Source organism: Mixophyes fleayi, chromosome 8, assembly GCF_038048845.1.
Source record: "Mixophyes fleayi isolate aMixFle1 chromosome 8, aMixFle1.hap1, whole genome shotgun sequence".
NCBI classification, from domain to species: domain Eukaryota; kingdom Metazoa; phylum Chordata; class Amphibia; order Anura; family Limnodynastidae; genus Mixophyes; species Mixophyes fleayi.
In genome coordinates this window covers 22404407-22431620 of record NC_134409.1, presented here as the reverse complement: position 1 = coordinate 22431620, position 27214 = coordinate 22404407, and the positions used below count along the sequence as shown (strand labels likewise).

At 40.6% G+C, this 27214-nt stretch overlaps 1 protein-coding gene across 3 annotated transcripts in view; it reads left to right on the top strand.

Annotated features, from left to right (window-relative positions):
- Positions 1-487: 487 nt before the first annotated feature.
- The window catches only part of TTC39A (tetratricopeptide repeat domain 39A), a 39464-nt gene continuing 12737 nt past the window's right edge, over positions 488-27214 (top strand). The window contains exons 1-7 of one of the 3 annotated variants that reach the window (XM_075182062.1): positions 488-779; positions 17289-17393; positions 20036-20167; positions 21318-21394; positions 22765-22832; positions 24306-24370; positions 24899-24998. In XM_075182062.1, the coding sequence (XP_075038163.1) occupies positions 757-779; positions 17289-17393; positions 20036-20167; positions 21318-21394; positions 22765-22832; positions 24306-24370; positions 24899-24998 (570 nt within the window). In that variant the 5' untranslated portion in view covers positions 488-756. Of the gene's footprint in view, positions 780-17288; positions 17394-20035; positions 20168-21317; positions 21395-22764; positions 22842-24305; positions 24371-24898; positions 24999-27214 lie in introns of those variants that run through there. The other 2 variants (XM_075182061.1, XM_075182063.1) reach the window with 2 other exon arrangements.

The following is a 27214-nucleotide window of genomic DNA, read 5'->3' as shown; positions in this document are numbered from 1 at the left end:
GAAAAAAAATCTGCATGTTTTCTATTTAGCATTCTGGTTTTAATGATTATTTTCTGTACTGAGCTACCTGACAGCAGGCATTAGCTGATAATGTTAATTAATTATGAAGACAAAGGCTGCATAATGACAAAATGGTTTATAAAGAATAGGACAAAAAGCTGGTTGTGTGGAAGCTTTATTCAGGAACACAACAAATGGAGGTTGTAATTTATATTTGAAGCACCTGACTGGAAAATTAGACAGTTTAGCTGCTGCAAAACCTCTTGGACATTGTATCTATCCCCTTAGCTTACAGATTTTATGAAATAGCTTGACAAAAATAGTGGGAAACTAATTTTCTAGACAGGTTCTGAAGCAGCTGTGTCTCTTGCAGTAAGAATGCTGAGTGGATAAGGAAGTTAGTCCAGGACTAGTTCCTCCTGTGGGGACTGCTTCTGACATGATATCTCAGACAGCATTATCCCCTTTATCAGAGTAAAGCTTCCAGTCTGCACGGCCAGGCGGTGGTGCCACAAGAGTTTGCATTTTGCAGGCTAGAATATGCCACTCAGCGGTCGTTGTTGTCAGGCACGTCTGGAAGGCTGGCTGCATACTGTAACTCAAGGTAGCTCCCAATCAGAGAGCTGAGAGAGGGCAGAGCCAAGCCCTGCCCAAACCCTGTGTGACTGTCACACTCTGTCCCTGTGGTGCTGCTGTGTATGTGTCAATCCTCTGAGCTCCGGACATCTGGGGCTGATCCTGCTCATTACCAGCAACATGTCTACAGACACAGGTGGAGGGTGAGTATAGATGGCACCTATGGGCCTGGCATAGCCAGCTTGTGGCACTCCAGGGGTGAACCTCTCGATCAGATGTTTTGCTGTATGTATTGGACTGCGAATTATATCCCTTCAGCAAGTTTTGTTACATGAATCTCTTATGTAAACTCTAGAATGGAAACCACACACACTACAAATGAATGTTGCAGCACTTTTTGTGGAACGTGTGTTAATGAGAAAAGTTAAGATATTCATAAAGGTTTGCATATATAATGTTGATATGTTTATTACCAAAACCACAATTATTAATCAAGTAGTCTCATTGGTATTTATCTTTTGTAGATTGCATGCTCTGCGGTCTAAAAACAACTCCCTGGCATTTCTGAGCACTTATCATGTGTCTTTTTTTAATTGTTTCATGCAGATTATTTCCTCTTTGTTTTCCAAGCCTTTGAACAACAGGCTGGCTGCAATATTCTATTATTTCCTACAATCACAATTTCGCTATCCTGATGTTATTATCCTACAGTTCCATTGTAAATGCCAGTGTTCTGTTCTGATTGAGTAGAGTGCATATATAAAGACTCATCATGTCCTTTATCTCTGGCTCATTAATAATATACGCTTGTTGCTGTCCTGGTAACCGCTAATTATCCCTGGATAGTGCTGCATGGTGGGAATTACGTGGGTTGTTCATTCAGGGGTAATAAGGTATAAGTAGAGTTACTGATAAAAGGGACATTTGGGTCATCCAGGATTTGCATCTACAAAGAGGAGTAGATGATGTTGAACAGAGAGAGCAATTTCTGTATGATGCATTCGAAATGTACAAATATATAAACAGCTTGAAAAAGCCAGTGGAAATGATCTCAACTAAAGTTCACAAGAATTTTTGATTAAAGGAGCACTCAAATCTGAATCAGATATAAATCAGGTATGTAAAGTTCAGAGCTAATTTAACATTCCACTGCAGCTTGTTAAAAAAGTAAAGTATTACCTGCTCAGTCCATTACAGACAGCTATAACTTCTTCCGCCTTATTAGCACAGTGTCTTAATTGAATCTGAGTCATAAAAGATGAGAATGCAGTCATTTTATTTACTGTGACATCAGCGTCCAGTGTATGAATCAAACAGTTTACGCACTGCTTTTCTGCAGAGCAAGTCTGTTAAGTGGTCAGTCATTGCCTGCCTATTCAGTTAGAGAAGCACATCCAACCTAACATGGCAGTTTGATGCAGACGAGTGAAAGACAGCATGGTGCAAATATTTAAGTATAATCACTTCAGTTATTTCAGGTATATAATTCAACTCTGCTATATACAGCCTTTGTCATATAGTAATGGATTTTTTTATCCCTCTTAATATATAAATATTATAATTATTTTAACTGAAGCAAATAATAGTATATTGTCTGTATATTCCTTATAAAGCAAAAAAACAGCATGCCCCACTTCCCAGAGGCTACCAGCCTGCTCTGAAAATTGCTGGTGCTCTTCCATGCCTGGATGATTACCAAGATTGGGACCCTTGGAGTGGCACCTTTGCCACCCCAGTGCTCTCAGTATAATGAGCAGGGTTCCCTGAGACTATTGCCCATAATACCAAAAGAATGAAAAAGAACAAGGACTAACAGTTTTAAAATAAACTTTATTTGCATAACGGAATACCCAGAACCCACGTTCCCCCGGTCAGCCAATCACAAGTGGCTAGCGTGAGAAAACCCTTGTGATTGGCTGTCTAGTGTGATTGCTGGTAACCCCCAGTTATAGTCATTTTGCGTCAGTCAGTCATAGTGTATGGGTGCGTCAGTTTTGTACAGGGATTGTTTCTGTTTTTGTTCAGTTACTTACATTTTAACTATGATCGATCCAGAATTTTATTTTTTTTTTCAAATTTGGACTACAAGTGATTAAGAAAAGACAAAATAAAAAGTGGGAAATGATGCTATTGAGGAGTCTTTTATTCAGTTAAATTTTATTTTAAAATTCTGTCTTGTTTATATATGTTTTATTTTTTACGGATTCGATATAATAGACGGGGATCTTGCGGTCTCTATCCACTCCAGGAGTACATCTGTGTCCCCTCCCTCCCTATAGAGGCACCAGGCCTGTGCTGGCCAGCCTGGGGCTAGTTTATACTACAGCGGGGAGCACTGTCAGAGATTTGCTATCTAATATCAGAGTTGCCTGTTACTGACATTATCTGTCATGTTTCACTTTCCTTCATCTTCAATACACTGACTATTTATTCAGAGATTGAACTGCTTACTTCTTCATAGGGAATGTGGGCATCACGGTGGCTCAGTGGTTAGCACTTCTGCCTCACAGCACTGGGGTCATGAGTTCGATTCCTGGCCATGGCCTTATCTGTGAGGAGTTTGTATGTTCTCCCCGTGTTTGCGTGGGTTTCCTCCGGGTGCTCCGGTTTCCTCCCGCACTCCAAAAACATAATGAGAGGTTAATTGGCTGCTAACAAATTGGCCTTATTCTCTCTCGGTCTGAGTGTCTGTATGTTAGGGGATATAGATTGTAAGCTCCAATGGGGCAGGGACTGATGTGAGTGAGTTCTCTGTACAGCGCTGCGGAATTAGTGGTGCTATCTAAATAGACGATGATGGAGGGAATGCCTGTCACACAAGTCCAGATGAGGTGTAGAAAATGATCTTAGAGTGTTAGTAAGTTGGAATTTGAAACACCGTTTCACTTATTTCACCATACGCGTTTCTTGAGATGGCACCTTGAAACGCGCTTCGCAGGCAAATAAGTGCAGTTCAGGATCACATTTTTTGCAGGTCAAAAATGAGCCTTTCTGACTGACCACTAAATAGCAGTAATGCAGCTGACTTAGTACACCACCTCTATCCAAACTGTACCGACATAGCAGCTTCTTATCAGCAGAGACTCAGATTCCAGAACTAGTTTGTCAGTATAAAATATCCATTTATCACGTTCGCATGTATTGATAGATGACTTAAAATGTTCTGTTGCCACTACCCGTACTGCTACCTCTTTTTGTGTTGGACATGTATATATAGTTCAGTATAATAGGGCTCATTTCTCCTGTCAGTGACAGTCCCGGTAGTAGTGTATCCGGGGGTCGATACGTTTGGCTCCTGGGCACAATCAGTAAAACATTCAATGTTGGGCCGACAATGTGGAACGGACACCTCAGCGGTTGGAGTTGCTATGGAGACATTATGACATCATCAGGGAATTCTTCTATTAAAGTGGTGACCAGGGGCTGACTGTTAAATTTTAGCCCCGGGGGCGAGACTTTATTGCCTATTAGGAACATTTTAAAGGAAAAAATGCAGGTGACCCAGCCCTGCCATAAGGGAGTACTTTTAATATATCCCTAGTGAAAAAAATACAATTTTTTTTTTTTTTTAATGTAATAAAAAAGTCAAAGTGAATGGCCCACCAACTCCCTCCCAGCACATAAACACTGTGCCACCTATTAATATTAATATTGCGATAAGACAGAAATCAACTGTCAAGTTTGTTTGCTCACTTTCGTCCCTGTCTTACTTAATCCCACCATAAAGACCTCTGCGCACAGATGCTTTGTACCCATGTGCAGTTGAAGCATATTTTGCATAAAAACAAACAAAACAAATCTCTATATTCCATGGAAAGCGTGTTTCTTTTGTTCCCGTTATGCCTTTTATGTTTTATCTACGAGTACCCATGAAATTAAAAGTACCTTTATAAAACGGTGCTAGAAAACGACGGCACTATCAATGCTCAGATAAAATTATAACACCAGGGTAGATTATGATGTGAAAAAGGTATTCCTGGTGACAGACACACCTTCGAGACTTGGAATTTAGTCTGGTCATGAAGGTATGACCCAGACCATTATGAACCAGGGAAACCGTGTCATCATTACATTGCATTTTCCATTTGTAGTTCAGACAGATCACTTTTTAGTCATATAATGTGTGTGTATAGATAAATATATATATATATATATATATATGTAGAGATAGTTATATACAGAAATGTCAACTTCAGTGTTAACATTTTTTATTTTACAGTGAGATTGATTGATTGATATATTTGGAGCCGCATAGAAGTTAATACTTGTACACGTGTCCTACCATAAAGTGTAATGTCAATATTTACTATGCATGGTATGGCAAAGATACTATGTACATCAGGGGCAAACGCAGGATTTCTAGAGGCGGGTTTCAAAATGTTTGATTTTGGAACAAAGCAAAAACAAACTTGCTGCAATAAGACAGCAACAGACACTTTTTTTGTAGTTAAATTGTTTGTAAATGAGAAGTTTGGTTAAGTCACAGAGTGTAAGATGTCATCTAATAATAACTGGTGGAGAAGCAGCTACTGAGGGGCGTTTGCTCCACTTTCCGGTTTTACTCCCAGTTTTTGGTAAAATTGGAAAATTTCATGAAATCCCGGTAATTCTAATTTACTTGAATAATGTTTAATTATTCTGAAAAAAACATGGGCCGCCGCCAGACTTTTGGTGGGGCATACGCAGTGGAGATTTTCCCAAATGTGCAGTAGGAGAATGACCTGAAGAGAAGTGGTACTATGCAGTGTCCATTTGTATAGCATGGATATGACATAAAGAGAAGTGGTACTATGCAGTGTCCATTTGTATAGCATGGATATGACATAAAGAGAAGTGGTACTATGCAGTGTCCATTTGTATAGCATGGATATGACATAAAGAGAAGTGGTACTATGCAGTGTCCATTTGTATAGCATGGATATGACATAAAGAGAAGTGGTACTGTGCTGTGTCTATACAGTCAGCATAACAAAACAATTCAGAATTGCACAACAAAAATTAGTCGTGCTATATTCAGATATGAAACAGAATTAAAACAATAAAATGTACCTAATTAAAACAATAAAATGTACCTAATTAATACATGTTACAGAAAAATTAATGAGGCATAAAAGAGCCTATTTATTAATCCTGTTTCACAGCAAAATCCCCCGAAAACGGCAGTTTTCAGGATACAGCCACCTTTTAAAGTAAAATTGTAATTTATTAATAGGGCATCGCAGCAGATATCGTGCCTTTTTCTTTGATGTCTATGGCAGACTTGCCAACTCTCCCGAAATATCCGGGAGACTCCCGCATTTTGCGAGAGTCTCCCGGGCTCCCGGGCGAGTGTGGCAATCCCCCGCATCTGGATAATTCTGCCCACTTCCTAGTGAAGTGGGCAGAATTAAGTCCCAAACGCCGCGATTCCCGGTGAATCGCGGCGTTTGGCCCCGCCCCCGCTGTCAAATGACGCATTTTGCGTCATCACGTCATGGGGGCAGGTCCAAAATGACGCCACTTAGAGCCCCGCCCCCCTGTTACGCCCACCTCCTCTGCAGGCTCCCGGATTTCACCAACAGAAAGTTGGTAAGTATGGTCTATGGGGACTGCTATTTTGCACTATTTAACAATCAAAAATTTTGGAAACTTGTGCACAATGGCATTGAAGCCTATGGGGGGATCATTGCAGTAGAGGGATCTTCGAATCCCTCACCACGTCTTACTGCTCTCCCCTCCGGTCACTGTGTCAAAGGTGGTCACTTTGCGATAGTGACCATAGAAGAGATAGGATACAGGTGTTCACAGGAACAGCAGTTTTTCGTGACTGCTGCTCCAGTTGAAGATTTTTAATAAATACAATATTTCAATAATTATCTTTGCGATAAGGATTGAAAGGGATGGTGGTTAAAAAGCAGTGATTAATAAATATGCCTGTAAGTAGCTGTACATTAATGTGAACACTGCTTTACATAAATCTGACCATCTAACCAAATTAATATTACTCTACAAAACTAAGTTAATCTCCACTCACACCCAATTAAAATAAAAACTATTAAAATGAGTGTTCTAGTTAGTTTCCCAGTGCTGCATTTCAGACTGCAGATGATAACAGGTCATTTACTTTCTGTATTTTCTATGTCAGACAAACACTAGAGCACTAAGTACAAAACTGTAAAAATATTACACTAGAGAGAAAAGTGACGGTGCCCATTTTGTTGAGGCCAATGTTCATGGGAACATATGCAGAGGCTCATGGAAATGTGTTCTAGGCTTCAGACAATGTGTGTTAGTGACTTTATTATACATACTAACTGGGAGGTACCATGATTACATAAAAGGGGGTTTCTGGGTAACTGGAAACCCCATCAATGTTCTCCCCTGTACATTATCCAAATGGACCTTTCTCTTTAAATACCTTTTATATAGCCTCTTATACCTCCAAATAGCCAGTAGGCCTCTATATAGCTTCTCCCCCATTTAGCCAGTGTACCTTAATCTTGTCTCATGTGGCAGTAATTAGCTATTATCCCTATAGTCAATATACCCATATTGTTACATACTCCCCCCAGGCATATAAGACTATGTAATATAGCATCCAGTTGCTGTCCCTATAGCACGGTACTCTCCCTATCTTGTCCTCAGGAGCATAGGGTGGTCTGTGGGAACACATGTTGGGGGGCCCAACATGGCCCCATGACTTTCACTGTAACTAATCATTTGGGACCAGAATTCAATCGCGCTGCTCATAAAAGCCCAACGTGTCACTGATGCGTTGTCATGGTGCTGATCATGTGATGTGGGGGACACGCGGCTGCCAGCGTGCCGTGCAGCATTGTCATTGCTTAAATGTGACGATCACTGCACCACTCCACCACCGATGCACAGTTCTGCTACTTAATAAAGTCCTAGAAATTTGTGTATTTGCAGTAGAGTAAAAGTTACAGTTACCATCTACACTCTACAGCTCCTGTAGTAACTAGGAATATACAGTACAAAGTTTACCACATCACATTAACTCTTTGGTCCAAATCGGCATGCAGCTTATAGAGTACATACCGTTGAACCTTCGCTTGAAGTTGGGGAAGCCAATAAACTTCTCTCTCAAGGAGAGGTGGGCCCAGGTTCAAAATTTGTCAGGGGACCCATAATTCTCATGGGTGGCTCTGCTCAGGGGTAGCTGTAGTCACTGGTCCTCTTGTCTGTTTGACCCCTACCTGTCTGTCTCTATTAATTTAATAGCATAGTGCAGGGAGTGGGACAAAATTACTAGAGACTCGGCTTGGCCAAAAGTGTGTAACTGTCCAAGAGTACATGCGGCTGTGAGAGTTGTCAGGTATGTAATTAGTTTTCACTTTTTTTTTTTAACAGGAAACCGAGATACCCCTGTGATGTTAAATTTGCTAAGCCCATAAAACGTCACCTTTATAAAACAATCTAGAATTATTAATATTAATAAGGTCAGGGGTCTGTATCCACAGCTGTGTTCAGGAGGAGAAGGTTTCTCCTAGAAAAACAAGGAGAACCCACTTCCAGACACAGAACCTTTAAATCTAACAAAGTGTTAACCTTAAGAAGTTTGGATGATGCAATGTGTCAGTACAGCTGATTGGATAAGCTATGTCCATTCCAGCTTTATTGAGACATTGCATTGGACTGAGCAATGCATGCATTCAAACTTCTCTAATTCTGCAGGATTTAACTGTAAAGACAAAATATAACAAAGCATGATAGGGACTGGGCCTGATTGCATCAGAATAATATACCCATGGCAGGGAGATTAGGGATCTTGGAGATGCGTTTATCCAGTGCTGACCTTTTGTTTACCAAGGGCAGGAATCTTCAGAAACACAATATGACAGCGATACAGTAACTTTATCCTGTTCTCCACGGTTTCAGAATCCAGCACACAGCTACACTTTAACTGGACAGACTGGTTTCAACTGTGTGGACTTCCACATTTGGGTAATAGAGCAGAACGAGAGTGAGGAGGTCTATACACACCTCTGTCACCACCTGTACTGCGCCTGATTCCAGAGGCAGAGTGCAGCAGCACTGAGCAGTAAACATCATGGTTACTCTGGAACACTTAGCACAATGCCTGCCAATTATAGACCAAGGCATTGCGCAGGGAGAGGAGGCGTGGGAGGTAACGGGTTAGGTGGCACTGTCCCATTCTCCTATCTCGTGTGACACATGGCAGCTGCCTCATTTCACACACACCCTTCCCCTGCCCGGCACCACCTCTGTGACGTGACCTGAACACAGGTAGAGAGTGCAAGGCAGAGAGACAGCGAAAACAGGCAGCTCACCTGAGATTACTGGTTATGTCAATGTTGACATTACGTTTCCCAGAGGCTGCTACCAACAGGGGAGCAGGTGATTCTTACCAGAAAATAGTCAAGGAAAAAAACCATGTTGTAATATTGGGCTCTGTTAATATAAAGCCTAATTGGAGCCGTAGGACAAATGTTATGTTAAAGCATTAAAAGCCTGCGATGATTTCCAATAGTGTTAACCATTTTGTTGTTATTAGATTTATATTTCCACTCTTTCTTTTATTTTTACAGCTAACGCCATCCATTAATTTTCTAGAGGCATCGGGTAAATTTTATTGAGGTACACGGCGATGCTCCCACTGTCAAATACAAGTTAAGCTGTTGGCATTATTGTTAACCATGTTAAAATGGCCACTGAGATGGCTGTGTGACCAATAGGACGCCGCAGGCTATGTGCCTCCAGCTTCGTATTGGTACGCATGGTCACACACCTCTCTGCAGGTTTCGGGCAGGGCTGTGAGAGGAACCACAAAGTCATGGGACATACTGTATGTGTACATGGCAGGGGCGCACGGAGGATTTGTCAGGGGGGGGTTTCCTCCACCCCCGGAGAAAAAAAACAAAACTAGAAACCTGCCGTGAATGCGCCCGCGCATGCACGCCAGCTCCATTTCGTCTGCACTGTAGTATACAGCAGCCACGATGCTGTCAAAGAAGCGTCTGCGCGGTGCTGTATACAATACAGCAGTGCCGCGGACGCTTCTTAGACAGCGCCGCGGCTGCTGTATACCACAGTGCCGATATGTAGGGCACTTTTTCAGCGGAGGGGGGGGGGGTTTCTGGGTCTCCAGAAACCCCCCCTGCGTGCGCCACTGCATGGAGCAGGTCTGAGGCTCTACCTGAGAATCCTGCTTTAAGACCCTTGGTTCCATATGCAACATTTGCAGCTTGAAAAAGAGTTATGTATAGTAACCAATAGGATGTTTGCTTTCATGTTCTAGCCTAAACTTGAAAAAATAACAAATCGGTTGATATGTTCAACACCGCCCTATTCTTTTACACCAGTTTCCTTTACATTTCCACTAATCGCTGCAGGATACTCTTTAAGGTGATCTTAAAGATCCACTAAATCATAAGGTGAAATCTCTTTGTTGTAACCACTACTTCCTATAATCAACCTCTCCACCCCACTCCCACTAATGCCTTGACGTGCTGGAGATAGGGGGCCTGATTCATCTATGGGCATAAGTCCATTTGCATGTTGTATCTTGCGTGACAAAAATCTGTGCATGCGTCACAACGGGACGTACCTAAGACTTGAAGGGCGGAACGGGGTCTGGAAGGAACAGACGCATGTAGGTAATGTACAGTAAGGCCGTGCCTGTACATGGCAGATTCAAGTTCAGAGCATCATGTTCGTCCGTGTTTGTTAGCCGTGTCATGGCACCAGGGCAGGTGTAAGTGCCGACTGATAGTGATGACTGACTGATAAACTATGAAAATGCGTTTTATGTGCAGTACACATTAAGAACAACCGGCTTTATGTATTTCATGTAAAAAAAAAAAAATGTTTTTATTAATGAATATAGTATTAGGAGGTGCAAATTTACTTTAGAAAATATTTCTTTGTCATACGTTCTGATGGGATTTTGTGTGGCACAGATAGATGCATGTGTGTATCCTGCCACCACGTCTACTTACAGCAAGTAGCTTATAGCCAGAGCGTAAACAAATGGAAATGTATCTTGAGATCCGCTTGTATTTGAATAAGGCCATACGTGTGTAGACGTTCTGTGCAGTTTTTTTAAATGCAGGTTCTGTTTACATTGTGTTCGAAGGTAAATCAGTCACTGGGTCTCGAATTATACGTTTGTTTTGAACTTTCAAGTTATTCTTCTGTGGGAAAGTGCATTTATGGGTAGTGGAGGTTTATGGGAGGTTGGACTTTGTCACGTTTTTCTTGTTTTATCACCATGTGCATTTCAGTGCAGTTCAAAAATGACTATTGCCGAGGATGCTGGTTTGCTTTTACAATATCTCTTTTATTAGGTATATAATGGTGGCTCATTCTAGGCTTGTAGACAGGGACTGACTGAGGGATGGCTGATCTGCCATTACAGTCCACTAGTCATCCTTGCTCCTATACAATGTGTCTCACAGAAGGCTTGAAGGCTGTGTTCAAGGGAAGAACTGACCAGTCGAGTTTTTCCGTTGATATCACACAATCCTCATTACTCCCCCACCCCCCAATCAGGTTGCGAAAAATTGGACAATTTGATAATCACCAACAGTTGCTCACACACCCATTGAATTACTAGACTAAACGCCAAAATAAATTGACAAAACACAGGAATCCATGCCAGCATATTACTGTTCTTCTGGAAAGATCTTAAGAAGGGGATTTGTGAATAAATTAACTCATTGCCATGTTACATTACTGCATCTAAGTACTGCTGAGTCAGAACTACTTGTCCAGTGTGCTTTGATTATTACAAGCATTTGGGAGCATTATTGGGTATTAAGTATGTTTGTGACACAAATTGGCATGGATTTAATTTTGTTGACACAGGGAGGTCTGGATTCCAATGCATTTATGAATATAGACATATGCATTTTAGAATTATATGATTTCTCAGGCAATTGATTAACACTTTGATCCCATGTTGGCACAACTGATGTGGGCTATTGACTAGAATGTAGGATAGCAGTCATTACACATCAAATCAACACAAGGTTTCAAACTGAGCGTTTTCAGATTGTAATGAAATTTGGTATAATATATGCTGCCATGGGTGTAAAGAAAACCCCCAAATCTTAGACTGATTTGTACACTGGTTTTGAAGTTATATGCCTTTAAAGCTGCAATTTTTTGAAAGAAAAAATAGCTTTTAACATTTCTTTAAATTGCATTTGTAGCTCACCTATTTGAGCTAGAGAGTTGGGCAAGGTCTCATTTTAAACCTCTCTCGTATGATATATAACACGGTATGTTTCAACAAAAATGAAAGATTTTTGACTTTGAGAGACAAAATTGTTATTCCCAAAAAGCCAATTTTTTTAATTTTTGAAAAATATCTCAAATATTGTTCATGCTGTTGTTGATAAATACCCAAAGTTTTATTTTGGGATCATCTGCTACAAGAGTTTTCACTTTGGACTGTTTGTTAAAATAACGAAGATGAGAACTATCTAGGTCTGTTTATTAATTTAATTTATCTCCTTAAACAATCCCTTTGATGTATATTATATACAGTGACACCGTATGTTAATCCTGAAATATTTAGAACGTGCGATAATTTTATGAATTTTTTATGAATTATGAATTGCTTGATAAGTGTCTGATTTTAATAAAATATTTTTCCTTAGCAATGTGCGTGTTTATATGTGGCGACATCTGTGTAACTTTATCAGTTTATCCATGGGACTGATTTGTTGTTTAATTTCTGTAAACAGCAGTTAGAATCTTGTGTTTTATTAAGCTATATTGGCACTTGGTCTGAAAGTTACCCATTAACTGAGAACGCAAAAAGTCCTAATTCTATCAATATTTGTTTACATCAGTGATTTGGTATTAGAGGGCTTACATCTGGTCCCTGAAACGGCCCGCTATGTAATTTTCCCACCTTGGAGGACAATAATGCAGCTCTGATGTGAGTCCTCTGTGGTGTGTTTATCCTGCCTGTGTGTGTTCTTGAGGTGTTACAGACGTCTGTGTGGAGGAGTCCTTGGTGATTTCGCATCACCTAGTAAGAGGAGATTCATGTGTGTTATCGTGACCTAATAGAGCTCTGGGGTTTTATGAACTTTGCTATTTTGTTTTAACATTTTATTTCCAGCTTGTACTGTGCATGCAAATATACCATTCATTCTGTCCAAGGTAGCTGTTTATGAACAGGGCTAGAGAAATCTCATTTGGATATTTTTCAAAACTGGTTTGGCAACAATGTCTGAAAATAGTCACTACAGAGCAAAACATCCTACTGCACATGGCCACAATTGTTGAATATGCCCGCGGCGCTAAAAGTATTACCGTTATTGGCTCAGGGAGCTGCGAGCTGAAATCCAGCGAGAAATGTCCCGTAATAACGGTATTTACGCGCACTATTACGGTAATGACGGTAATAGTGCGTGGGGCGCGTTACTTTTGGCAGTAACGCCAACAATTGAATATGCCCCTAAGGGTAGAGTATGAACTGCAAATAAAAGCGGAGAGAAAAAATACTGTGCATCCTGGCAATGTAAATAACTCCCCCTAAAATTTACCCTCTAAAACCCTTCATCTCATTTAAATAATCTCATCCCGCTGTTACGAGCGTCGGTGGCTCCTCTCTTTCTACTGAGGGCCGCCTCTCGACTGTTGCCCTGACAGCCGCAACACTCTTTCCTTCACTGCCGCGGCCCGGCCAATGTGACAGCAGGGCGCGTGCGCACCACAATCTAATTAATTAACGGCCTTCTGAGGCTTACTGTGAGCTTCTGTGTCTCTCCTCTGCTGATTGGCCCATCTATGTATTTAAGGCAGGGAGGGCTTAGCCTCCCTGCCGGTTATATTGTGTCCTGTGTGCCTCACATTGCTGACCAGCTCCACGCCTGTGGATACTCTGCTTACTTCTTGATTCCTGTTGTGACCCTTGGCTTGCTGACCTGCTCTGCCTGTCTATTGGATTATCCTGCCTTGCAACCTACCCTGACCTCTGGTCTGTTTCTGTTTTTTCTGTTTGCTACTGACCCACAACCTTTGGACTGCTCCTGACAGTCTTCGGCATCTCCGGTTACCTTCCTCATCTGCACCACGGTAACCATTAAATAAACTTTTACTACGCTAGTGTGAAGTACTGGGGGCATCCAAGTACCTGTGAGGGCTCCTAGCTCTACGGGAAATGCGGCTGCTATAGGTGAAGACCTCTATCCGTTCTGTTCTTCTTATTCCGTTAACCATCAGCCGTAACATCCACAAAACTAAATCTTGTTTTGTATATGGGTGCATAAGTAGATGTACTCATACATCTAATCATACGCGGCAAGGAATGCCCCTGATCCACCCAACTGCTCCCATCGGCTGGTGCAGACCTTTGTACCCTGCAGACACTGCATTCATCACTTGCAAAATCTATGTGCTTCCATTACACAGGGTGTACTGCTGCAGAACTCTTTGAAGTAAGAAAGCTTTATTGAATGATAATTACACTGTCAGACAAGTGACATTCATTAAATGTATATGCATTTATATGTCTACACCTGTCTGCTATAAAGTGTAGAAATGTGCCCAAACATATATATATTATATATATATATATATATATATATATATATATATACATGTATATATATATATATATATATATATATATATATATATATATACATGTGTATATATATATATATATATATATATATATATATATATATATATATATATATATCATTGCCCAAAGTTCTGTGGTATCACTGCCAGTGGCCTTCCTCATGTTAGTGAAGCATTGTGAGATATACAGTCTGAATACTGCCACAAAGATTGACAAAGATGCTCCTACAATTTGCATTTATGAGGGTGGTTAAACAGTAGAAACGCAGACACATTTTATTGTCATATAATCATAAACATGACAATAATATCTGTTATTTATAGAGTGCCACAACATTCCGCAGCTCTGTACAGTGGGGAATTGTAATTGTAGTTGGACAGCAAACAAATTACTGAACTAACAAATATACTATATAGTATGATATGGAACATACAAGAAGCACATTCAAGCATAAATGGGAATGAATAAGAGGATAAGATGAAATATTACAATCTACTATTGAGAAACGAGGATAAACAGGAGGGACATTGGGGGTATTAGCGGGGGCAGGCTGGGTTGGCGAGAGCGGAATTAGGTGGGACAATGGTAAGTTTTGATGAAGAGGTGAGTTTTTAAGGAGCGTTTAAAACTTTGAAGTTTGATTGGGCATGGGAAACGTTCCATAGATGGGGAGCAGTACTTTAATCATATTTGTTTTGTTATTACATAAATATTAATATATGATATAACTGCTATAAATAAAAATTTCTACTAATGTAGAACAAGGTCATGTTAACAAGCATATTAGGGTAATCCTCCAGTTATCACCTTCCCTCTTACTTCATTTACATATCAGAGACACAAATCTGCCATATTTAGTATTTGCTTATATTTTCTAACCTGTACCAGAAATGTTTCCTATGCATCCGTTTTCATAAATGTCCCTGTTTGTTCATCTCCCAATATGCCATCCTTGTGTACGTAGGTCCCAACTTGGACCTAGACGGATACTCTTATTACAAAAGAAAGCTCAATCATGTTGTAAATGAGGGCATTATCCCATGGTATTCAGACCCAGATTAAGACCACATATGGTCCTAGGCAGTGTACCAGTCTTGGGGCACGAACCTTCGATTTTCTTGGTGGCATGCACTGTGCCCTCCTAATTATTCCATTAACAGACAAATTGTACAGCCCGCCATTGCCAGTTTCTCTGCATATTACTTATTACAAAAATCCCCAATGGCGGCTCCTTTATTGAACCTATCCTAGCGATCAATTAACAATACATAGAAACTTCTAGTGACTGATTACACAATACTGATAGTATTCTAGTAACTGATTATACAATACAGATAGCATTCTAGTGATTGATTGTAAAATATGGATAGCATTCTAGTGATTGTACAATATGGATAGCATTCTAGTGATTGTACAATATGGATAGCATTCTAGTGATTGTACAATATGGATAGCATTCTAGTGATTGTAAAATATGGATAGCATTCTAGTGATTGTACAATATGGGTAGCATTCTAGTGATTGTAAAATATGGATAGCATTCTAGTGATTGTACAATATGGATAGCATTCTAGTGATTGTACAATATGGATAGCATTCTAGTGATTGTACAATATGGATAGCATTCTAGTGATTGTACAATATGGATAGCATTCTAGTGATTGTACAATATGGATAGCATTCTAGTGATTGTACAATATGGATAGCATTCTAGTGATTGTACAATATGGATAGCATTCTAGTGATTGTACAATATGGATAGCATTCTAGTGATTGTACAATATGGATAGCATCCTAGTAACTGATTGAACAATACAGAGAATTCTAATGACTGCTTACACAATAACGTTCTAGTGACTGATTGATTGAACAAGGCGGATAACTTTCTAGTGACTGAGTCATTGAATAATATGCAGGAAGTTCTGGTGACTGATTGAACAATAGGCATAGCATTCTAGTGACCGACACAGAAGGCTTTCTAGTGCCTGATAGATATATAAATACATAGTGAGTAAGGAAGGAACCTTTTTACAGAAACGGTGATAGATTCCTAGAATAGCTTCCCAGCAGTTGTGGTCAATGCATGGGACAACTATATAACTTTTGTTAAGAATAAATATAAATATAATCTAATATCTAAAATATGAAAAGAAGAAAAGAAAACAACAAACAATAAAACCCTAAACAGACACATAAATAGAAAAAAAGCAGACTAGATGAACCTGTATGTTCTCTTCTGCTGTGAAAGTCTATGTTTCTGTGTATGCCGAGAGACAACTCTCTGCAGACCTCCAATCCTGTGGTGGCTTTACCGTGCAAGACCTCCAAATATCTGCTATTGACACAATGCAGACCCCAGGTATCTGGTAGATTTGCTATTCAGATCCCAGATCTTTGGTGGCAACGCAGTGCAGACCTTAGTACTCTACTTACCCTTCTTGCAGTCCTGTTCTGTCTCTGGCACTGTCCACCAAGGTGCTGGGCTTCTGAAAATTCACATTGTTTATAGGGAAGAGGCATTAAAAGAACATCTGAAAAGTATCTGACGTTCTGAAAAGCACCAAGTCAACAAAAGAAAACCAGACCAGACCCCTTAGTATCCCTCTTGTTTTAAGTTTGGGACATAAAAGGTGGACAGTTGGATAATGTTGACATTATGTATCCAAAAATCCCAGTGTAATTTTCAGTAGGTACGTCATATTTTATGGTGTAAAAGTTATGTCCGGCTTTGTGCTTGTGTAAAATCACTACAACGCTAATTAGGACATAAGTGGAGACTTTTATGAAAATTGGTGCACAGGATAAAGGTGCTGGAACCTTTAACTGATTTAGGTGTTTACCAGACTATGCCAGAAAAGTGACAAATTCTGATTGCTATGGGTTACACAACCAGTTTTCATAAATGTCACAGTCTAGATTAAACACATTTGCCTGCTGCAGAGGTAATTGATTTGTTTGGTAACCTTTTTTTTTTTTATTTCAATATATTGACTTTATACTAGTATACCTGGCTAATCTTATCTAAATATATCCAGATAATCTTGACATTTTGCATTTCTGTAACATTATCCCCATCCTACAAATATTCATTGGCATAGATACAGAGTGCATTTGCTGGGCTAACCTGTCTCGTGTTTTGTCTATCCAGGCAGCCAGTCTCGGACTTAAAGACCTCTCTCTCCGAATGTATGATAGCGCTGGACATGTTCTTAAACAATAACTTCCAGGAAGCTCTCAGCTATCTCCAGGCCAAGTAAGACTCCTCCTAATTTGTTTTGTCTATGGTTATCCCTGTGGATGTTACTATTGGATCGCTCTCCATTGGAGGCACATTCATGATTCAGAACTACTGTGTGCTGTCAGCACAGTACATGTGGGTATGGGGACAATGAGAACAGAGGTTTCATGGAGATGTCTAAACATGTCTGCTGTAAAGTATATCCATAGTTCTTCTCCAGTTAGACACCTTTGTCTGGTGGGAATGTCCTGAAGTGTGGGAGAGATACTGAAAACAATAAGGAGTGTAGACCTACGTCAGGGCTTACTGCAGGACAGTCTTGGTTTTTCCTGTTGTATATGAAAGTATAGTATAGAAACATAACAGTTGGCGACAACATGGAACCAGTTGATCCATCTGATAGTCTCCCTATTTCTTTGGCTAGATTCTTTTCCATTTTGTTAAGGAGAAGAGGGGTGATTTAGTTATGTGGTCTAACAGCAGCCTTATGTTTAGACCATAGATGTTTGAATTCTTTAACTGTCTACACCTCCTCTGCTTGGAGACTGCTCTGTGGCTCTTACTCTTTAAAGAATAACCTCCATGAGTTATTGTCCCCCTCCAGTTCCAGACTCTATGGGGGGCTTTGTCCCATTCAGAGGGAGGTGAAGGGGTGGCTTATCTGGGTCTCCTGCCAACATAAGGGCACCATGGGCTATCGGTGACAAACTCTGCATTAAAGCTCCTCTAATGCCAGGGCCCAGATGTGAGAATGTTGGGGAAACCTCCGCTCCACCTCTGTCACCAGCTTGAGGGAAGGTTATCTACCATGCTGGTCCTATGGCGTTCTGCAGTACCTTATGGCGGCGCCAAGGAGTGCAGTGCAATGCTGTGTAGAGCTCCCCATGTTATACTGGGGTTTACAGACAATATAGACCGCCAACTCTGTAATACCTGCATTATATAGATCATGGATCAGATTTGTTTTTTTTGTCTGATTTATTTGTCATGGTCGGGCTAACAGTGGTTGGGTAAATATGATTTTATTTTTCTCTATAAACGGTGGAGTCACGTGGCGCTGTTCTCTATAAACGGTGGAGTCACGTGGCGCTGCTGTCTATAAACGGTGGAGTCACGTGGCGCTGCTGTCTGTAAACGGTGGAGTCACGTGGCGCTGCTGTCTATAAACGGTGGAGTCACGTGGCGCTGTTCTCTATAAACGGTGGAGTCACGTGGCGCTGCTGTCTATAAATGGTGGAGTCACGTGGCGCTGCTGTCTATAAACGGTGGAGTCACATGGCGCTGCTGTCTATAAACGGTGGAGTCACGTGGCACTGCTGTCTATAAACGGTGGAGTCACGTGGCGTTGCTCTCTATAAACGGTGGAGTCACGTGGCGTTGCTCTCTATAAACGGTGGAGTCACGTGGCGTTGCTCTCTATAAACGGTGGAGTCACGTGGCGTTGCTCTCTATAAACGGTGGAGTCACGTGGCGCTGCTGTCTATAAACGGTGGAGTCACGTGGCACTGCTGTCTATAAATGGTGGAGTCACGTGGCGTTGCTCTCTATAAATGGTGGAGTCACGTGGCGCTGCTGTCTATAAACGGTGGAGTCACGTGGCGTTGCTCTCTATAAACGGTGGAGTCACGTGGCGCTGCTGTCTGTAAACGGTGGAGTCACGTGGCGCTGCTGTCTATAAACGGTGGAGTCACGTGGTGTTGTAAACACTAGTGCTTTTTGAATTGGAAACTGGCAGGCTTTGAATGCTTGCTTTGGCACGCATTCAGTCACTCCTTACATTTAAGGTGGGGAGGGCTCCTATTCTGTCGTACAAGAGTGATATTATCACCATAGCAGCACAATGATGTATATTACACCATTATGGCCAGCTGTGCATTGTTACCTTCCTCTACATTGACATAAAAGTTTGTGACTTTATGACTCACTGGGTTCCACCCAGCATTGTCAGTTATTTATTTACCTGAGGAATGCACAGCTGACGGCACCTTTCTGACTGGTTTACTCACTCTGGGTAGAGAAATTATAACATTCAGGGTCTAAGACATGTCACTGTGGGTTATGTTCTAACATAACTCAAAGGTGTAAATTGCACTATAACTACAATTTGCATTTATTGTCTAACTCTGTGATGGACGACCTGCACGTGCGGCCCTCTAACCTTCAAAAGGGCCACATACTACCCTTAATCTCAGTAATGTGTTAAAACAATAAATTTGCTTAAAGAAAGAGATATCACATGCCCTTAGACTAGACCCGGCATGCCACTCAAATCCAAAATTCACCCCAAAACTTCCCTCAGATCCCTCACAATGCCCAAATCACCCATATGCCCTTTAACACCCCAATCATCTGAAAACGCCTTTCAGACCTCCCACTTTCTCTAAAACACCCGTCAGCTCCCCTCTCACTTATTTAATAAGCTAGAGAGACAGGGAGGCTTGATGGGGCATAAACCACCAGATAAGTCCACTTGACAGATAACAGCTAACTGTGGATTGTGGTTTAGTGCAGATTTACACCTCTGCGCAGTGTAACTGGAGGTGAGGCCTTTTCCCTCCTTTTCTTTCTTGGTTATGAAGACAATGATCGTTTTGAACAGATAATAAAGGAGGATTATAATTCATTTGGAAACGCCCCATTTTGTTTTTAATACACAGGTCCAAGGAGAGTATGTACCATGCACTCACGTATGCCACCATTCTGGAAATGCAAGCCATGATGACCTTTGACCCTCAGGACATAGTGAATGCTGGGAACACCATGAAAGATGCCCAGAGTGTCTGCCAGAGGTTTGTAGGGGCACACAATATTTACCCATTCTCTGGGCATGTGTGGCATATTGGTCACTCACTGGTCTTATGAAGTAGAGTGTCATCTTTCTGGATGGTTAGACTTTATTAGTGTGCACAAATTTGCAACCTATAATCACACGCTTTATTTGCAAATTATAAATCTACCAGGGGAGCTGGTACCATATACAGCTATAAAGGGCATTGATTATGCTCAGAGAAATTACAACTTTTTGAGGTAATCTTATATTAGAAAATATCCATAATTAGTCAGAAATAAAATATTGTCTGTGTATTTTTTTGTACATTTCTGAGGTGTTATGTGCACTGATAGAGCACAGGACACCACGACGCCACCAGAAAATATGGATAAATTCACAAACACTGCACTAAAGCATGGAAAATAATTCCTGTATAACTGTCTATGTTCATAAACACGTAAAAAGTGTAAAAAAATAAAGAAATAAAGAAAAGCACATATGAATGTGTTTAGATGCTGCTCTAATTTGTTATTATTGTGTTTCATTAAGAGAATAAACACTAGCGGGGGAGAAATAGATCTGTGTGGGTGGATCTTTAGACTAGTGCGCTACATGGGCAATTAAATGTCATGTATAATCTCAATAAAGTACATTATGACTAAATCTAATTATATGCAATTATTTGCAAAGAAGAAAAAAACGACTTCCATGATGTCACTTCAATTTGTTTGGAACCTCTCTACCTTCAGTTGCATAACATTGCATATAGTCTATGAATAATTGCATCTCCCATCAAACTCAATGGACACAATTAATTGCATGAAGCTTATGTGATATGATTTCAATTGTAACATGACGTGATTGAATAAGACCACCCCACTACATTGTAGGACATCTCCCTGGAAAATATTTGCAAAACGCACGATTGAAGCTTTGGTGACCTAAATGTAAATTGTACTGTGCTATTGGTGCAACGTGCAAAGTTTAGTATTTTCTTGCTGGAAAAAAAAAAGTAACCTTGTGTAAAAATACAACCTCCCTCTCCCACCAGCGTCTGGTCCTGGTTAGAATCCTGTTTGTTTTTCCTCTCTGTGTTCTGTATGGGAATATCGGCAACGTGTACAATTCACAGTACAGCTGAACACCTTTATGTGTTGTCTCACCTCCAGGTTCAGGAAGAGATCTACAGTCGCAGACTCTTTCAACAATTTAGTCCACGGCCAAAGTCTTGATCAGTTTACGGAAGGTAATTTATTGCTTATTTACATTTCATTATTTAACCACAGCGACAGCTGTATTAGCAGATGACACAAAGTGGGAAGAAAGAGTTTTATAGTGATATAAACGCAGTACTCAGAGATATATTTCTCTCGGTAGGTAGGAGGGCAGAGGAGCTTGTAGTGACATCAGATCATTTGTAACACATTGCATTTTGGATAGGATGAGATGTGTGAAAATCAGAACATATTGCAGGTACAGAATGCAGTGGATTCCAAATTCTCTTAGGCACCCCTAGGGTTTCCATCATTTTTTAAAGACATCAGCCAAAATAATTACCAAGTTGCCCCCCTGCCTTGTGAGATCGCCAAGGTACCCCAGGGGGGCGCACAGTTTGTGAACCACTGCCTGAATCTCTGTGGCAATACGTGTCCGCTGTTCACACAGCCGCAGTGTAAATGCGGGTCATTCTGAATGAGCCCTAAGGATGTTTACCCCCTTTCTCTCCCGTTATTATTATTTGGGATTATTTATTTGCAATGTGACAACATCCACTAATCCATAGCATACAACCATTAGCATTGATTAATCTGTTGCTAGTTAGCAAAATTAAATCAGTTATCTGCTTTCTGGGGTTCTGTCCTTTTACACATTAAGGGTAGCACGGTGGCTAATTGGTTAGCACTTCTGCCTTCCTAGCGCTGGGGTCATGAGTTCAATTCCCGACCATGGCCTTATCTGTGTGGAGTTTGTATGTTCTCCCCGTGTTTGCGTGGGTTTCCTCCGGGTGCTCCGGTTTCCTCCCACACTCCAAAAACAAACTGGTAGGTTAATTGGCTGCTATCAAAATTGACCCTAGTCTCTGTCTCTCTCTCTGTCTGTGTGTGTGTGTGTGTTAGGGAATTTAGACTGTAAGCCCCAATGGGGCAGGGACTGATGTGAATGAGTTCTCTGTACAGCGCTGCGGAATCAGTGGCGCTATATAAATAAATGATGATGATGATGATTATTAGTGAAGGCCCGCGCTCTGCTCAACACCGCCAATCGGCTGAAGTAAACGTCTGCTCCTCCTCCGCAAACACCATCTGTCTCTGCAAACCCATGTGCTTTAGTGGAGGTCTAGGGGCCCCTGGGCAAATGGAGGCTCCTGGCACCTCAAAAAAGGATGTTACACTGCGTCTCCGCTGTGTCACACTTTGCATGTTGCCCAATGCATGCTGGGTAAATGTGTTCAAAATATTTACTTTTCTTTTTTGTCTTTATTGATGTATGACTGTACATAGAACAAAAAATAATCAGATTTTGTCATATTAATGCAGGAATATAAGTAACAAGAATCACTAAGACCCTGACCTTAGTTCTAATAATGTAAAATGACGGCGTGTCCTTGTATTGCAGATGAGATCCACGCGGAGGTGTGTTACGCTGAATGCCTTCTTCAGAGAGCGGCCCTCACCTTCCTGCAGGTCTGACGTGTCAGTGTTACAGTCATCATAGATAATTATCTTATGTCTTTAGTCGCCTTTTGTCATCCTATCTTTTTTAAATATTGAGGCACAATAGCCAAACGTGGATTCCAGATCATATACTGCCATCTAGGGGTTATTTGTGGCCCAAGGTTCACTGGTACCTTCCTTATGGCATGTTTTTTTATCATTATTTAATGATTTTATTTATGTTGAACCATAAACGAGGAAGAGGGAGCACACCAACACAAGTCATTTTCTAATATTTGAGGGAGCCACAATCGGCTTAAGCATTGGGAAATTTTGGGCTCGTTAGGCCCCTTGGACAAACATTTTGGTGTGTTTGTTTAATGGAATCTACCCCAAAAACATATATGTATATAGTTGGTGCAAGACATATACAGGCTGATACGGTGATCAGGCATCAACTGAAATCAGGATTGCCCCATTCTAACCTTTCCCACTCTATGGTGTTACTACGGAGCTGTGGTATGTGTTTAGACATGGACAGCGCAATATGCACTCCTGGAGATGCGCCCGATCACACCAATTGTGTGAATTAGTCATCTGTACATTGACTCCTTGGACACATGTGATCAAACTGGAGACTGGCAACTGGCATACTATACTTCTGCAGCCTACTTTATTTTATTAAGGGGTGTTTGACTAGTGTCTGAGCACCTTATAGTATTAAGTCTTCATCTCCTGCTTGTATGTGTGTCCTCAGTTTTGTAGTGGGTGGGGAGAGAACAACCTGTAGCCAATCAGATCACGGAATGGAATGTTCGCAGCAGCAGGAGATGAATCGGCAGATCTTGTGGGAGGCAGCGACCTGTCCACTTATGTTAGTGGGGTCAGGGCTGCATGGGACAGTGTCATGATGTGAGGAAGAGAATAGAGGCAGCAGACTGATCGCTAAGTAGCAGAAGGAGCAGGGTCCTCTAGCAGCACAGGGTAGTGATTGTAAGGATCCTCCTGTCAGACTGGTGCAGTAATACTGGTGTGTCAAATGTATCTTTATATGCAACAATGTTCTTACATCCAACTTGTTTTTAAATAACAGTAAGCTGCTGCTTAGCATGTTGGTTCGCCTGTTGTTGCTGAAATACAACTTCCATGATCTCCGGCAGATATTAGGAATTGTAATTCAGAAAATAGAGTGCTGAAGGTCTCTATATTTGCAGACTAGCTATTACTATATGCATGTGGCTCTCTACCTATTGTAGAACTGCAAGTATAAAACATCTGGCTGGACATGATGGGACTTGTAATTCTCTAACAGCTGGAGCACCACGGGTTGTCTAAGCCTCTTAAATGAAGACTTCCATAACATGTCTCACATATTTTAGTACTATGTTTTACAAGGTTAATGACAATGTTACAGATTTGAAAAACTCAGTATGTTAATTAATATTAGAAAAAAGCAATTAACATTTTGAACAAATTAAATAATGACTCTCTTAATTACTTCAGGATGAAAACATGGTCAGTTTTATCAAAGGTGGCATCAAGGTCAGAAACAGCTATCAGACGTACAAGTGAGTATTATTCAGTGATAGCGAGGCACATATCACAACATAGAGTAAGAGGCATGTACTAAAGACCCCACCAGTAAAATGCAACCGGATGAGTGAGACTTGGTGATTTACTCATGGTCTTGGTAAAATAGAGGAGGAGCTGATAAGATTTGGAGGTGTGGCTTGGTTGATTGAGGGTGTGGCTAATTCTTATATCTAGTTTAGCAGTTGGCTGGCTCAGTCACATTTTATGGTTGAGTGAGCGAGTTACACTGTTGCCTCCCTGCTTTCTCCTTCCTACTCAGCCAGTTGGCGCAGATGGAGGTAGTCAGTTGGGCAGATTTTACTTTCGGTGTGAAGAATCCAATCTGATTGGATTCTGCCAGTTTAGTCCGACCATTGGGACATGCACGTGGTATGATATGCACCTGATTGGTCAGCAAGAGACCAAACAATGCATGACATCCTCATGCTGCATATATGGAACTTCTGAAATTCTGTATCAATCAATAAATCAATCAGTCTTATTTGTATCTTTTTGTTTTTAAGGGAACTTGATAGTCTTCAGAAATGCGCCAATTACGTGAAGGGAGACAGTCACTGTCACTTTGAAGGTGGAGTGAAGTTGGGCGTTGGAGCATTTAATCTGGTACGTAAGAGTATATACTATACATTTATACTCGCTGCTTAAGGCAAATAGCATAGGATATTAATATGGGGAACATTCACTTAATCTCTGTTATGAAAAATAATCATTCACTGAGAACAAACCTCTTTGGATCACAAAGCCGGGAGCTCTCCCATATTCATTGTATTTCTCCTCCATATTGTTATTAACCTTTATTTTTATAGCACTAATATATTGTGCAGCACTTTACAAAGAATACGTAATCAGTCACATTAAGTCCAGCCCCAGTGTAGCTGACTAATGGGCTAACCAGCTGATTAACTGATCAGACTTTCCCACAGCCTTCAAATCTTTAGACGCTCTTTGAAAACCCATCTCTATTTTAGAGGTGATTTTATCCCCGATAACACTATTCACACTAATGCACCCTCACAACTGTCCCAATCTCCACTCTGAGCCACACTCGCTCCTCTTGTTTCAGCTGTGCCCTCTTCTACTTAGAATGTAAGCTCTCTAATGAGCAGGGTCCTCCATACCCTTTGTTTTCATGTCTGCATTTATTTTGTCTACTTTGTATGTCACTGTTTTATGTATGTACTGTTATCCCTACTGTACTGCTGCGGAGCACTGTGGCGCCTTACAGATATACAATAATAATAAATAATAATAATTAACCTACCAAGCATGTTCTTGGATTTCATAAGGAGTCCTCTTGTCCATCCACATTGCCAACACACATAGGTGGATGAAGAGAGGAGTTAATTATTGAAATAGGTTTCATAACACACTTTTTTTCCCCTAAATAATTAACACCTTGTGGGTAATTTTGCAGACTGGATGCTTGCAGTATCACAGCTGGGTAAATTCCATAGGTGCCAGGTGCCATAAAGGGCCAGGTGGATTTAGTTATTGCTCTCTGTGTAATGTACTTGGTAAAGGAAGTTATGTTTGTTGGTTCCTGATAACTGATCTAAGCTAATACCTGGCTGCTAAGGGTAACAGCGCATAATTAATAAACCTTATGGTGTTGAATCCCAAGAACATACAAGGCTGTTTTAGATGTGCAGAGCAGTGTGCATAGCGTGATGTTGCACTCACGTGCTGTTTACACAGATCACGTGGTGTTGGCTTCTGGTGGAACTTTAAACACCAGGAGATGGTCAGTAAATATTTACTAACTTCCCATCACACTGTTCAAGGACGCTCTGAGTTGTGTCTGCTTGAAGTTTACTTCTTTCTTCACTTCTCTTTGGTCATAAACTTTCCACAAAAACATTCAGCAAAAGATTAAGGGGTAAATGTATCAAGCTGCGGGTTTGAAAAAGCGGAGATGTTGCCTATAGCAACCAATCAGATTCTAGTTATCATTTATTTAGTACATTCTACAAAATGACAGCTAGAATCTGATTGGTTGCTATAGGCAACATCTCCGCTTTTTCAAACCCTCAGTTTAGTAAATATACCCCTAGGACTCTCCTAAACCAAACAAAGCAGGACTTCTAGTCACAGGACGTTTTCCCCACAATCTCTGCACAGTAAGGCTCATTCACTAGCGTTGCATTTAGTTCCAAAATGTGCAGGGAACCACGGCAACAAATTGTCAGTTTGCTTTGATCTGTCTACTGCCAGTTAGACAACAAGGATAATATACAAACGTCAAACAAAATTCAGCAGTGAAGATCTTTATTACAAGGGTCACGTTTTTGGAGAATGCCTCACAGAAATATTCTGATGGTGGGAGCCTCAACATTTAGCTAAATAAGAGAAAATGATAATACAAAATTATAGTTTCTCTACATATCAATGGTATTTTCAAGCATGGTATAAAAAAATGCACAAATGCTGGAAAGTCACAACCTGTGTATAGACAACAGAAATGTTTCCCAATTGCATAATATTAAAGCATTTCAAGTAGAGAAATGTATGTTTCCCCATCACCATTCTGTTCCATCAGCCTAGTTATAATCATCCAACATTTACTGACACTGAAATGACTGCAGGTTGCATGCATTTTGTAAAATTGTAGTATGTTAGTCACTGAATGTTATATAATTAATTAATTAAAGTAATTGACATGATCTTGTTATTTTGCAATAATACTGCTTAAAATATAGTTTCTAAACACAGTCATTAAATATATAATTATCTTTTAAGACACCACTTTATTTGCTATAAGATACACTTTTCAGATACTAACATCTAGGTATGTGCAAGAACGGGTTAGACACATTTTTATC